Genomic DNA, 14,488 nt, shown 5'->3' on the forward strand with positions numbered 1-14,488 from the left:
AGCAAGCTCAGGCTGATATTAATGCCATTAACAGTTATGGCATGCTGGTGCTTGTAGTACTACAATGTCGCCATAATGAACATAATGAACCTATCGACATTCTGTCGATGTTATGTAGACAGGTTCATTGTTGACAGATTGACTATATCCCAACAAAGTGATGAGAGTAGATGCTATGAAAGAAGCACAGCTTTTTCATTTTGTCTGTTCTAAAAAATAAATTCTAATGATCCAATTATCCCCACTGTACTTCTTATTAATTGTTCATCAAAAATAGGGACCATATCACTAATCTAACCACATGGAAAAATAATGATCCCTTGCTTTAATCTATTTTGCAAGAGGTATTTTGTAGGTTTTACTGTGTTGTTTACTGAAGACCTTAACAGATGCATACATGGTAGAGAGAATATTTTGCATGTGTGATTACAAATACTTTATTACCTGTATACATGCTCGTTTTGATGTTATTTACACTTATTTGTTTTTATCTTATTTAGTTACTTTATCATGGCAATGTTGTGAAGTCAAAGGAGAGAACCCAATTGGAAGGAAATGTCATTCTTTCACAGCACACCATGATAAGGTACAGTCAGGGTCAGTTCAGACAAAATGAGATCCTGGGAAGGTCATGAATGACCAGTGGCTCATTGCTCTTTCACATGTCCCATTATCAGTTATATTGAGCATCCAAATGTCAACTCACTGATCCAAATCTGCATAGCAGCTATCAAGTTCAGCTTTGGTTCAATAAACAGTTAGCAGTATATGCTCCTGATGCACTTACAGTATCAAAATGCTCTGATAAATTTGTCCAAAATCTAGGAAATCCAAGATTTAGGAGCCAAGATTTAGCTATTTCCAAGTATAATATAGAGGGCCATATATAATGATAAGTATACAAACCTAAATCATATTTTGTGCCTTCAGTAATGTGCTGAGCCATGGCTAATGTTAAGTACACACATTTAATCCACATCTGCAGTATTATATGCTGAATCATATCTACTGCCAAATCTAATACACTGAGCCTTATATGCAGCCAGATACAATATGCTCAGCAATCTCTGGTGCTAAGCACACAAAATTGAGTCATATCTGGTGCCAAGAGTGATAAACAGAGCCATATCTGGCGCTAGGAATAATATTCAGAGCCATATCTGGTGCTCTCTGACATACAGAGTCATATTTGGTGTCAATTCTGATATGCAGAGTTTTATCTGGTGACAAGTATTGGTCTTCACATTTCACTTTCTCCCAATAGGTCTAGGGCACCACCTTTCTCTCTGTTCCTGTCATTCCTTCTGCTGCATCCCACTCTCAACAGTTATAAAACTATTATCTGATATCGCCTTTTCCTGTCTTCTGCTGAACTTAGACAAGTAGTCAGAACAGCTATCAGTAAGTAATCAAACAGGCTGATGGGTGTTCCTGGACTTTAGCAATAAGAATCACTGTGAGCACATATTGGTTCTCCAGGACAATATAATTCATTGATTCTCATTGCTAAGCAAATATGCTTTTTATATTTTATTACGATTTGGACTACTTCTGGTAAGTACATTCCCTTGATTTAGATGTAAAATAAAAATGTAAAAGAGAAACCTATTATTGGGCCGGCCACTTGAGCCAAATTACAGCTTTGTTCACCCCTCCTGACACTTTGCCCTGGCTTGATATTGAGTGCAAGCTCCTCAAAGTTATATCTCTATGCAATCTCTGGGAAATGCTTCAGACATCGTGATCTCACCCACACTCTGATTATCTATCAAAATCTGGGACAGATGTAACTGCATACTTATTTCACAAACTCCATACTTTCTCTTGACTCTATTATGGGACAACACTAACTTTCCCCCAAGCCTGTCACATTCATTTTCCCAATCATAGATAAGAGATGGAATATGTTTTGCCTCTGATCTCTTAGACAGGGGACCTTGTCTGGCCTTTGATTCGTTGCGAGATAAATTCCCCATTCTTAACCCTAAATGTTATGATTATATAAAGATTCTACATTTCTTGAGAACAATCCCAATACCTGAATCTCTTTTCACCAAAACTTAGTTTGAAATGTCTATCCTCCCGCTTACAAAGAAGCATGCCCTCTTCACTCTACGGCATCTCAATAGACACAATACTAGGATCCCAATCTAGGCATGAACTGGAATTAGAGAGGGATCTTGGTCCAACCCCAGAGGAGGACTATTGGAAAACAATAAAGGAAAACATTGCTTCTAGCTCCACCTCAACCCTTATTAATACCTATAAGATTTACTTTAGATGGTACTATACTCTAAAAAAACTAACTCTGATGTATAATGCCACAACCTCTACATCTTGGAAGGAATGTGGCCAGACTGAAACTTTTCTCTATTTCTGGTGGACATACCACAAGATTTCAATCTTCTGGGATAACGTCTGAAACCTTCTAGCTTCACTTCTTTCATGTTAGGTTCTTAAAGAACCCTGGCCCTGCCTTTTATACTATCCTCTTGAAGAGACTGATAAACATTCAGCTAAACTAGCCTCCCATATCCTTTTTGTAGCAAAATGCCTAATAGCAAAATTTTGGTAGCACTGAGACACATCCCACATCTCTTCCCTTATATGTTATATTTGGTTCATTGTACACATTGAGAAAATTACCTACCATCTTCAGGACAAGGACAACATCTTTAATCAGGTTTGGTCCCCTTGGTTATTTTTAAAAGAGTCACCCTACACAGCTGTCTGCTCCACCTCAACTCACCCTTCACCCCCCTTAAAACCTGCCCCAATATTCTCTTATTCTTTTTCCGAAAATGCAGATCCAATAATTCTGGTGTCCCCCTTACTTTTGGTTTTTGGTTCTTATTCATAAGCATTTTAAAACCTATATAACTTGGTGGTCTCACAAAATATTAGATCTCTTCCTTTCCCATCCTGCTCCTTCTCAATCAATTCTCAAGCTACCTATATGTCATTTATCTTATTGGTTGAATATGCATTTGTTATTTATACCAGCTCTACTGCATATATATACAACTTATTTATGTATTTTTGTATTAAAACATCTGATTGTGTATAACCGTAATATTTTTTTATATCTGTTTATTACCAAATGAATCCAATTACTGTTAAATAAAGATTTAAAGAGGGCTTTGGGGTGTATTTATTTTAATGAAAAATTAGTGTTTTCTGCTTATAGCTGTTAAGGAACTAAGTTTCCAAAGACGCCAAGGTGGTAATCAATGTACAATTACACGATAATTTTGAATATGGTATAAGGATTTATACAACATATATAAATCAGTACACTGATAATAAAACCATAACAATAAATCACATGTATACATATTCAGTTAAGTCCATAAATATTGGGACATCGTCACAATTCTCATATTTTGGGCTCTATACACCACCACAATGGCTTTGAAATGAAACTAACAAGTCGTGCTTTAACTGCAGACTTTCAGCTTTAATTTGAGGGTATTTACATCCAAATCAGGTGAGCGGTGTAGGAATTACAACTGTTTCTATATGTGCCTCTCACTCTTTAAGGGACCAAAAGTAATGGGACAATCGACTCAAAAGCTATTTCATGGACATGTGTGGTCTATTCCCTTGTTATTCCATCATCAATTAAGCAGGTAAAAGGTCTGGAGTTGATTCTAGGTGTGACATTTGCATTTGGAATCTGTTGCTGTTGACTCTCAATATGAGATCCAAAGAGCTGTCACTATCAGTGAAGCAAGCCATCATTAGGCTGAAAAATCAAAACAAACCCATCAGAGAGATAGCAAAAACATTAGATGTGGCCAAATCAACTGTTTGGAACATTCTTAAAAAGAAAGAATGCACCGGAGAGCTCAGCAACACCAAAAGACCCGGAAGACCACAGAAAACAACTGTGGTGGATGACAGAATAATTTTTTCCCTGGTGAAGAAAAACCCCTTCACAACAGTTGGTCAAATCAAGAACACTCTCCAGGAGGTAGGTGTATATGTGTCAAAGTCAACAATCAAGAGAATTCACAAGAGTGAATATAGAGGGTTCAACACAAGATGTAAACCATTTGTGAGCCACAAAAACAGGAAGACCAGATTAATGTTTGGCAAACAACATCTAAAAAAGCCATTACAGTTCTGGAACAACATCCTATGGACAGATGAGACAAAGATCAACTTGTACCAGAGTTATGGGAAGAGAAGAGTATGGAGAAGGAAAGGAACTGCTCATGATCCAAAACATACAACCTCATCAGTGAAGCATGGTGGTGGTAGTGTCATGGCATGGGCATGTATGGCTGCCAATGGAACTGGTTCCCTTGTATTTATTGATGATGTGACTGCTGACAAAAGCAGCAGGATGTGGCCGCGTCGTCTTCCTCGCATCTGCGCACTTCGCTGGAAATGGATAAACTATTGCACAACAAACGGAACTTCCACCCCGCTGTGCTTGCGAGTACTAGGACGTTTTTGAAACGGAACTCCCAACCGCGAAGTGCGCAGGCGCGAGGAAGACGATGCGGCCGCGTCTATCCCTTCAGACTCCAGAGTCATCTAGCGAGAGAAGAACCAGCGAGAGTCGGTACCTTGGAAAAGACTCTGCTACAGGGTAAGCGATCCCTCGGGTTCATACTATCAAGTGAATATTGTGTCTCCACAAACGCTAGCCTGAATTGTGAAATTAGAAACCCTCGTATTGGATATAGCCCTGCAATCAGAGTGACTATTTTACCAGAGGCTATCTTTAGTCATACCAGTAAAAGGCGGCACTTTGTTTATTGGGACACCGACTCAACTATCCGGCCATTGACCAGCACTGCTTGTGGAATAACTTTCAAGCTGCTTCTTTTGGACTTTAGTTTGTTATTAATACAATATATCACGGACTACATCAAGTGTGGCGTGCAACATATTATGCTAATCTGTCCGTCCTTCTAGGACTTGATGTATATGTATACATGTGATTTATTGTTATGGTTTTATTATCAGTGCACTGATTTATATATGTTGTATAAATCCTTATACCATATTCAAAATTATCCTGTAATTGTACATTGATTACCACCTTGGCGCCTTTGGAAACCCCTTGTTTTACCATTATCATGGAGGGATGAAGCCCACCCCTCCTTTTCACATATCCTATAGGCAGCCTATTTACATTTATAGGGAGCGCGGAATCCACCTCTTTTCTCCAATACCATTGAGGAACTAAGTGTCCGAATGGGCCTTGGTGGCCAGCGCATACTGAAACTTGCAGTTCCACATATTCCAGCAAGACCTGGCAGCCATGTGCATGCTGGTGAATGTAATTCCACAAGTTCCAGCATTCCCAGCCACTCAATGACTGCAGGACTTTTAGTTTCACAGTAGTATGTCTTTTTTTGACTTATAACTATTACCCTTGCACCCACCACACTATGGGTTCTATGAAGGACCCCAGTGCTATTCAGCATGTGGTTGATTGGCCCTGGGGGCACATTTTTTTTTTGTGTGCCTGATTGCCCTCTGGACTCCAGTCACATGATGACCAGGTTCAAACTGATTCACCCTATGACTAGGGGCACCCACATTGCAGGTATTCCCATTATAGTGTGACCAGCCCAGTCTGGCAAAGCCTAGAGATGTACATGAAAAATAAATGATTGTCTCACAAGAAATGGGACTGACCTCATTCCAAATAAATCTCCACAAATGTGAAATATATCTGTGAGGGGGTTCTCTTCCAATATAAATAGAGCAGTGTGAACAAAAAGGCCGAAGTGAGGTCCAAGTGTGTAGACAGGAAGCACTCCAGTCCATTAGTTATTAATTAAGAAATAGAGATTCTTTGGCAAAACACGCCTTTATTCCAGAGACCACTTGTTGGCGAAATATTAAAAACATTAGAAAAAATGGTTTCCTCCCACACTCCAAAAACATGCTAGTAGGTAATTGGCTGCTATCAAAATGACCCTAGTCTGTCTCTCTCTCTGTGTATGTTAAGGAATTTAGACTGTAAGCTCCAATGGGGCAGGGACTGATGTGAGTGAGTTCTCTGTACAGCGCTGCGGTATTAGTGGTACTATATAAATAGATGATGATCATGCTGGTGATAGTTATTTATTGCGGGTGGTGCATACTTTTTATTTTATTATAAAGACCAGCAAACTTTGGCATCATCTATATCCACCACCAACCAGTCCCACCCCCCTGTGTAAAAACCAGCTGGTGCTATAGGCACTAGGACTCTCCTGCACCCCTGCGCATGAGCAATAGAACACATTTTACACATGTACCATTTTTACATGGCACAAATGCATTCACTTTAAATCAGACTGCAATTAATCTACATGGCTAATTACATGGCCCTCTTTCTTTCTAGAACAGGGATCAATCCAATGAGAATTGGTAGCTCAGCGGCAAAACAATATTACTTATTTACTTCCCTGCCACAGAGAGCATAGGGTATCTTATACAGTGGTAGATATGTTTAAATTAGTGTAGCGATGTACCAAAACCTTAAAAGAGATAGTCATTTATACCACGGTAATACTCACAGTAGCAGAAGACAAGTGTGCTGAACTTGTAGGAGGTTGTGACCCTCCCATTCATATGACGTGTTGTTAGTGAGGACAATGCTGCATGTGATAGGAAGAGTTAGGATTTGAGAAGAAAAATGGAGGTAAAAATGTTAGTAAGGACAGAGCTGCATGGGATAGGGGCAGTAGCATGATGGGAGGAGGGAAATAGAGGCTAACAAGGAGGACCAAAAGAGAGTAGAAGAAACAGTGCTCCCCAGCAGCACAGAATTATAACCTATCAAACAATGGCAGGGAAACTATGGTGTCAAATGCAAATCCAACTTGTTCTTGCCCGTAGAGATGCATAAACTGAATTACAGTCAAAATTAAATGATGGAAATTGTTACAAGAACACTAATTAATGTTAATTTTTGCTTTCATCCATTTAACAGGATATCTACCTGTTTGGAGGACTTGTGGAGACTGAGCATGAGACTAAGATGTTGAAATGTGATGTGATGAAATTAAGTCTTGGTGAGCAATACTATAAAATCATGTAAAAAATATATATGTTATTTTAAGACAACTACAAATGAAAGTCCAACTCCACTTAGGTGAACCAATATATGGTTATTACTGTTATTTACTATGCTGTAAGATACCAATGGTTTGATCTGACCTTATTTCTTTTTCAACACACAGCACAAGCCATCAGCTCATTTCCTTCCCACTACCCTCTGACACCCTCTCTTCATTTGACCCCACAAATGAAGAGGAAATTTCTACGCTCTTCTTATCTTCCTACTCTACCTCCTGTCCTCTTGATCCTATTCCCTCGCAAATTGGTAGATCCCTGTCTTCTGTGCTCATTTCACCTCTAACTCAAATCTGTAATCTCTCACTCTCTACTGGCATCTTTCCATCACTATACAAGCATGCAGTGATTACTCCTATTCTAAAAAAACAAAACTCCGACCCAAACTCTCTCTCAAATTACCGTCCCATCTCTCAGCTCCCTTGCCCCTCCAAGCTTCTAGAGAGACTTGCCTACACTCGCCTCACACGCTTTCTTTCCGCAAACAACCTGTTGGATCCTCTTCAGTCAGGCTTTCGTTCTCAACACTCCACAGAGACTGCGCTGACCAAGGTTGTTAATGATCTGATCACTGCTAAGACTGAACGCCATTACTCTCTCCTAATTCTCCTTGATCTCTCGGCTGCATTTGACACAGTTGACCACTCTCTTCTCATACAAACGCTGCAATCCCTAGGTCTTCAAGACACAGTTCTATCCTGGTTCTCATCTTACCTCTCTAATCGCTCTTTCACTGTTAATTTCTCTGGAGCCACATCTGCTCCGCTTCCCCTATCAGTTGGAGTACCACAAGGCTCGGTGCTAGGTCCTCTGCTGTTCTCTATCTATACCGCTTCTCTTGGAAATCTAATAAGTTCCTTTGGCTTTCAGTATCATCTCTATGCGGATGATACCCAAATCTATCTATCCTCTCCTGATATCTCGACATCTGTGTTGTCCCGTGTAACTGACTGTCTTTCTGCCATTTCATCTTGGATGTCCTCTCGTCAACTCAAACTTAATCTTTCTAAAACAGAGTTAATAATATTCCCACCCGCCAACAAGAGCATACCTGACATTTCTATCTCTGTTGATAACATGACCATAAATCCCACCCCACAAGCTCGCTGCCTAGGTGTAATCCTTGATTCACGCCTATCCTTTGTTCCCCACATTGACTCTATATCTAAATCATGTTACATACATCTAAAGAACATTTCCAGAATCCGCACATATCTCACACAAGACACTGCTAAAACCTTAATTCATGCACTAATCATCTCCCGCATTGACTATTGCAATTCCCTCCTTACTGGTCTTCCCAAAAACAGACTCAAACCCCTAAAATCTATTTTGCATGCTTCGGCAAGACTGATTTTTCTTGCAAATAGCTATTCCTCTGTTGAATCACTCTGTATGTCTCTACACTGGCTGCCTGTCTTCTACCGAATCCAATATAAAATACTTTTACTAACCTACAAGGCCATCAACAAGGCTGCACCAACATACATCTCCTCTCTTGTCTCAAAATATCTCCCAACTCGGCAACTCCGTTCTGCAAAAGATCTGCGTCTCTCATCCACCCTCATTACATCCTCCCATTCCCGGTTACAGGACTTTTTTCGGGCTGCACCCACTCTATGGAACTCTCTCCCTCGCACAATAAGACTCTCCTCTGTTCTACAAACTTTCAAGCGTTCTCTGAAAACCTACCTATTCAGACAAGCGTATAATATTCCTCAACCACCATCTTAACCTCACTACCTTTAGCCTGTTACACAATTTCACACAAGACAACTACCCCCGGACCAACATTATTGTGTGACAGGATCATTTAGCTTATGAGTCACCCTACCTTTGCAGTCTGGCTGGGCCAAGATGCAAAATGTACACTTAACCTCATGTGTCAATCTCCCATTGTCCCATAGATTGTAAGCTTGCGAGCAGGGCCTTCTCACCTCTTTGTCTGTTTTACCCAGTTTGTTTATTAGTTTATTACGTTTGTCCCCAATTGTAAAGCGCTACGGAATATGTTGGCGCTATATAAATAACTGATGATAATGATGATGATGATTTACCTTAAACTGTGGTGGCCTTGTGAAATCAAGCCCTGTGCTGAGGTCAACGGGCTCATTTTATGTATTCTTGGAATCCAAGAAACTTGCTGCAATTCTTGACTTTTGAGACAAAATTTGGCCTAACTGTGGCAAAACCATTTCTGGGGCTTCAAACAACCCCAATTGCATTCGGCCATGTCATATGCCGCTTCTTTTTCAGAATAAGTATATATTGGCTAGTTTATTACAAGAGTCATTGGTCCTGAACCACATATATTGTATTGCTACCACTGATATGTTGGTTGATGTCCTATATATATATACACTTAACTTATTACTGGTACACTTATTTGTCTGTAATGACTGCGAAGTTGACAATAAAAGCAACGGTGTGATGACAACAGCCTTATCAGCCAATGTGGCTGCTAAGAAACCTGAATATTCAGGTCGTTTGGTGAAAGATGTTGTTCCTACTGTGCAGCTTGAGTTTGCTTCTTACTTCTCATCAACTATGGCCAAAAACATGATTCCTCAAATTATGGTTCAGGTCAGTTTTGATTTTACAGTGTTACATGTTATTTAACCTGTGACATATATCTCATTGACACTCAATGGGGGTATTCAATTGTTAGCAAGTTTGTAAGTTCGAGCGCGTTAAGTCTTTTTTTTTTTTTTCTTATTTTCGAGCGCGGAAACTTCTCCCGCATTTCAAATCTTTTTTTTCTTTTTACCGAAACGGTCTTATCGCGCTCCAAACGTTTGTCAATGTTAAAGTATAGGCTGAATGCGAACCCTCAGCGGAAAAAGCTATTCAATTGTTTTTTAACGCTGTGGGTGAAACAGGCAAATCTGCTGTTTCATCTCGCACCTCCTTGGTCTGCTCAAAGAAAAAAAAAATTTTTAAGTTAAGAAAAATAGAAATTAAACTGACCAAATAGGTGTAAAAGTTCATTAAAATAACCTGAAAACTGAAAAGTACTATTTTTTTTAAAAAATAACAGTGTAATAATTAATAATTTTTTCAAAGTTCCCCCTTTAAAAAAATCCATTAGTGGTCCTATGTATTTAAACTTTATTTTTTATTTTTTTGGGGGTGGGGGTGGTTGTGCCTGACCTCAGTCAGCTCTCAAAATTGTGAAAAGTAGCATGTTATTTATTTATTTTTTAAAACCAAAAGCGTTTGCTCCCCACTCAATTTAGTCTTAACCCTAGTGCTGGCAGGCTATTGCTGTGTGTGTTAAAATCTTTGCAGTGCTGGGGCCCTTCTTGATTGCAGTGTAGGGGCCCAATCTCCTTTGCAGTGCTGTGGCCCTTCTTGATTGCAGTGTAGGGGCCCAATCTCCTTTGCAGTGCTGGGGCCCGTCTTGATTGCAGTGTGGGGGCCCATTCTCTTGTGCAGTGCTGGGGCCCTTCTTGATTGCAGTGTAGGGGCCCAATCTCATTTGCAGTGCTGGGGCCCTTCTTGATTGCATTAATTTGCATAAATTTTTTATACTAAAATGACTGCCTTAACCACTCCTCATTTCAAACTCGCTAGGACCAATAGTAGAGCGTGAGGGGGTGGATGCAATGTTAACAATTGAATTGAGCGTTTTTTTTTTTTAAACGAGCGCTCTAACAGGAAAAAACGAGCGTGGGATTTTTTATTTTTTTTCGAGCGCGGGATTTTCATCCGTCTCGCTAACAATTGAATATGCCCCAATGAAACCATCCTGCCAAAACAAGCACAATATACTAATACACGACAGTTCTGACTCCCTCAAGTAATTAAAAGAAAGTTTAACATTAAGCATAGCTAATTCTTTTTTCAGATATAATGTTGCTACCAGCACATGTGGGTCACTGGTTTCAAATGTTGCTGCTCTTATCTGTCTCCCCATTTATCCCCATCATAACACATATATTTCTACTGACTTAGCTTGCTGCATTCTACTATACTACTAGTTTGTAAAAACAGTGACTTACAATGAGAACAATTCTTATTGTTTCTCTCTTTTGCTAGCACTTATTTGTTTGCTTGCATTATTATTCAATAGCAAGAAGAGATTAGTTAGTACTCTGAGTAGATTGATATACAAACCACCCTGGTAAAACCATATATTATATCAATAAGGAGCAAATATGGTACATTATAACAGGGAAATTTGTTTTAGATATAAGAATCCTGGCGGAAACACATTAAGTATTGATGCAGTGTTTGTTTATTAACATGACTCTAATCTGTTTTACAATTACTTAAACCCTGTTGAATAGTCTGAGTCAATGGAAGCTTTTCTCTCACAATACAATGTCATTGGAAATGTTCCTATACAGTATCCACAGCAGAGACCTACTCATAAATAATGCACCATATAAAGGATTAAATAGAACAATACAATGTTATTGTTGTGTAGTGTTTTCACATTTTCTCAATGTAGCTGTAAATTCTGATCAGACACAGCTGTAATCATAACCTGTATTATTTGTTTCTACAACAATCATTATATCTGTGTAGGGAAATATGTGGATTTTATTTGTTATCTTAGAGATGGACTGCGGTATGTTAGCGTTGGTTATATGAATAATACTAACTGAATATGCTACTGAGATTTGCCTGGAAATTATGGATCAAGAGATGGAAAGTGATTTCGGCCCTTATCTTTATCATTCTCTTTCTTTTAAAAAGCAAATAATAACACTCTGTAGTTGATCTCTAACATATGCACAGTACATACCTTTTGTCTTTACAGAATGTGTATCAAAAATTTTTTTTATTGCACGTCCGTGTCAGCCAGAAAAATCTATCAGATGTTGAATACTTTCATGTTAAAAAAGTATTATAGGAGTGATACCTTTATTGGCTAACCAAAAGATATTATTATATTTGCTAGCTTTCAGAGCACAGAGGCCCCTTCATCAGGCAAGTTTTGCAAATAAATGACTGAGAAAAGGGCACAACATTTAAGAGATGTTACATTAAGCAATTTGTACGGGGGGGCGGGGTGGGGGGATACATCATAAACATAAACTAAAGTAATAAAACTGAGGTTTTCGCTATGGATGGAAGAGTGAAAGTCCTAGGAGTTTAGAGATCGGGGGGTAAATGTATCAAGCTGAGATTCTAGCTATCATTTATTTAGTACATTCTACAAAATGACAGCTAGAATCTGATTGGTTGCTATAGGCAACATCTCCACTTTTCAAACCCACCAGAAAACTCTCAGCTTGATACATTTACCCCCTGGAGTCATTCCCTGCCTTCAGGCTACAGTTGTTTCCAATGCAGTTCCTGACTCCCTCTGCACTTTCCAAAGTGCTCATCTTTCAGAATGAACTCTGTATTTGCCAAAACGCTCATTTCTAGGCAAATAGTCTACATAACCAAGGTGCTCATGTCTCTACAAGTACTCAGCATTCATCATAGTGCTCATACCTCAGCAAGAACTCTGCATTTATCTAAATGCTTATTCCTCAGTAGTGTTCTGCACTCCCATTCCGCAGCAGCTTGGTGTTTTGCCAGTATCACCAGTTTTGTAGCTGAGGCTAGCTCTGAGTCTGTAGGGCTCATTACCAGTTCTGTGAATCTGTGTGTGGGTTCCAGGCCTGTGGCTGATTTGCAGTCATGCACCACTCCTGGTCTCCGTTCTGAGTTCCTGTTTCCAGTTCTAGCTTATTCTGTTCTGAGTTTCCATGTGTTACATCTTTCCAGTAGTGGGCTCCAGCTCCGTGTGCCTGGCTACAGGTACGGTTCCAGATTAGTACAGCCGCAGCTTCTAGTTACGCTTTCCAGCGCACTCTCTGTTCCTAGACTCCCTCCAATCTGCTAGAGCAACTCTGTATTCTGGCAGTTAACAGAGCATACCATAGCAATTCCAAGATGAGCATAGGTTTCATCAAGACCTCCATTTTCAGCTACACTCCTTCTTCATCAAGACACAAGGTCTTGATTTGCATCAACAAAATCAGACATCTGTGACATAACGCTTTTGCTTGCGTTCCACACAGAATCAGGCTTTAAGTATATAAGTCTCTTTACGTTTTATTCACACTTTGCTTTACATAGAGTTGCATTTGACACCAGAATCTTAATGTACCAAATAGACAGGAGCCTTACTTAACTACTCTATGCTGTTTTTTAAAGAGATTGTCTCTTTATGCAGCAGTAAGATTTTGGAATATGAGAATTTTAAAGGTCAGATAGATCTCCTTGAATACATGGCAGCAGATTACTGTCTACATTATTGTCATCATAAAAAGTGGTTTCTTTTTTTAATCTTTTCCGGTCTAAATGGCATTACTATGACTAGCATGTAAACAAAAATGAATAGGAAAAGTTAGCTTGTATGACATAGGTATTTTTGAATGCTATGCAGGTTTTTTGCAGCCAGAAAGCACAGTATGAGTATGTCGTTTGTGGAAAAATGCTTTTTCCATCATTATGCCAGCTGTGAGAAGCAATTGTTCATATTTAAATCATTTTTTAACATGAATAACAGGTGTAATAAAACAAAAGTTTACTGTCTTTATCAAATGGGCAGCTAAGCCGTGTACCACTTTTTGCTCTAATTCAGTGTTCATATTCCTTGCAATGCTGAAGTCTTTCCCCAGATTGTCACTACATGGTGGAACAGGACTCCTTCCTGTCTTCAATTTGCAACTGTAGAAGTCTTGCTGCTCTTTAACACAGGACTGTCTGGAGCGCCTGTCTGATACAATCAAGCTCTCCTGGGAATAGGCCACCTATTTCTTTCCAACCTGCTCCTCACTTGGCTGTCTCTTGAGCTGCTGCTTTGTTTGGTCACACATTTTCAAACTTGTTTGGGTGGATCCCAGTCTTTGTTTGCAAAATAACATCACCTAGCCTGCAACCATCAGTGTTTACATTTTCTACACATTTATTCTCTACATATTTACATTCTCTACACATCTATTTATTAATTTATGATAATAGGGCTTTTTTCATTGATTGTCTTCTGTTACCGTCATCCTTAGATGTCGATAGCAGAAGAGGGATTGAGGAGGTACTTTTGCTGCCATGATCTTTGTTATAAAGAGTTACCCATGCTTGCATGGGATAGCTACACCCGGCAAGTTTAACGTCAGTGGGGACTGTCACCATCGGTGACCCATTGATGTATAAGGTAAAGCCCTATCTCTGGTGAAAACACCCATTTTCACCATTAATTTGTCTTGGTTCTAGAGATAACACTCACTCATGGTGGGACTGTCATCTAATATCTGTTTCCCTATAGCACCACTCAACTGAATTGTAAGCTTTCTTATTGTAGCGACACTTGCCCTAACATAACCTTCAACTCTTCTCTTTGCATCTCTGACCTCACATGTTCCAATCTTTCCATCTTTGAACCTGAATCAGCCCCGAACTTGAA

At 39.4% G+C, this 14,488-nt stretch overlaps 1 protein-coding gene across 4 annotated transcripts in view; it reads left to right on the plus strand.

The window, feature by feature from the left end:
- The window catches only part of LOC142156541 (uncharacterized), a 122,725-nt gene that overhangs the window by 71,224 nt on the left and 37,013 nt on the right, over positions 1-14,488 (plus strand). For all 4 annotated transcript variants that reach the window (XM_075211123.1, XM_075211124.1, XM_075211122.1 and 1 more), the window contains 2 exons: positions 501-586; positions 6,941-7,022. In XM_075211123.1, the coding sequence (XP_075067224.1) occupies positions 501-586; positions 6,941-7,022 (168 nt within the window). The remainder of the gene's footprint in view (positions 1-500; positions 587-6,940; positions 7,023-14,488) is intronic.

The sequence above is a fragment of the Mixophyes fleayi genome, chromosome 1, assembly GCF_038048845.1.
Source record: "Mixophyes fleayi isolate aMixFle1 chromosome 1, aMixFle1.hap1, whole genome shotgun sequence".
Taxonomy (NCBI): domain Eukaryota; kingdom Metazoa; phylum Chordata; class Amphibia; order Anura; family Limnodynastidae; genus Mixophyes; species Mixophyes fleayi.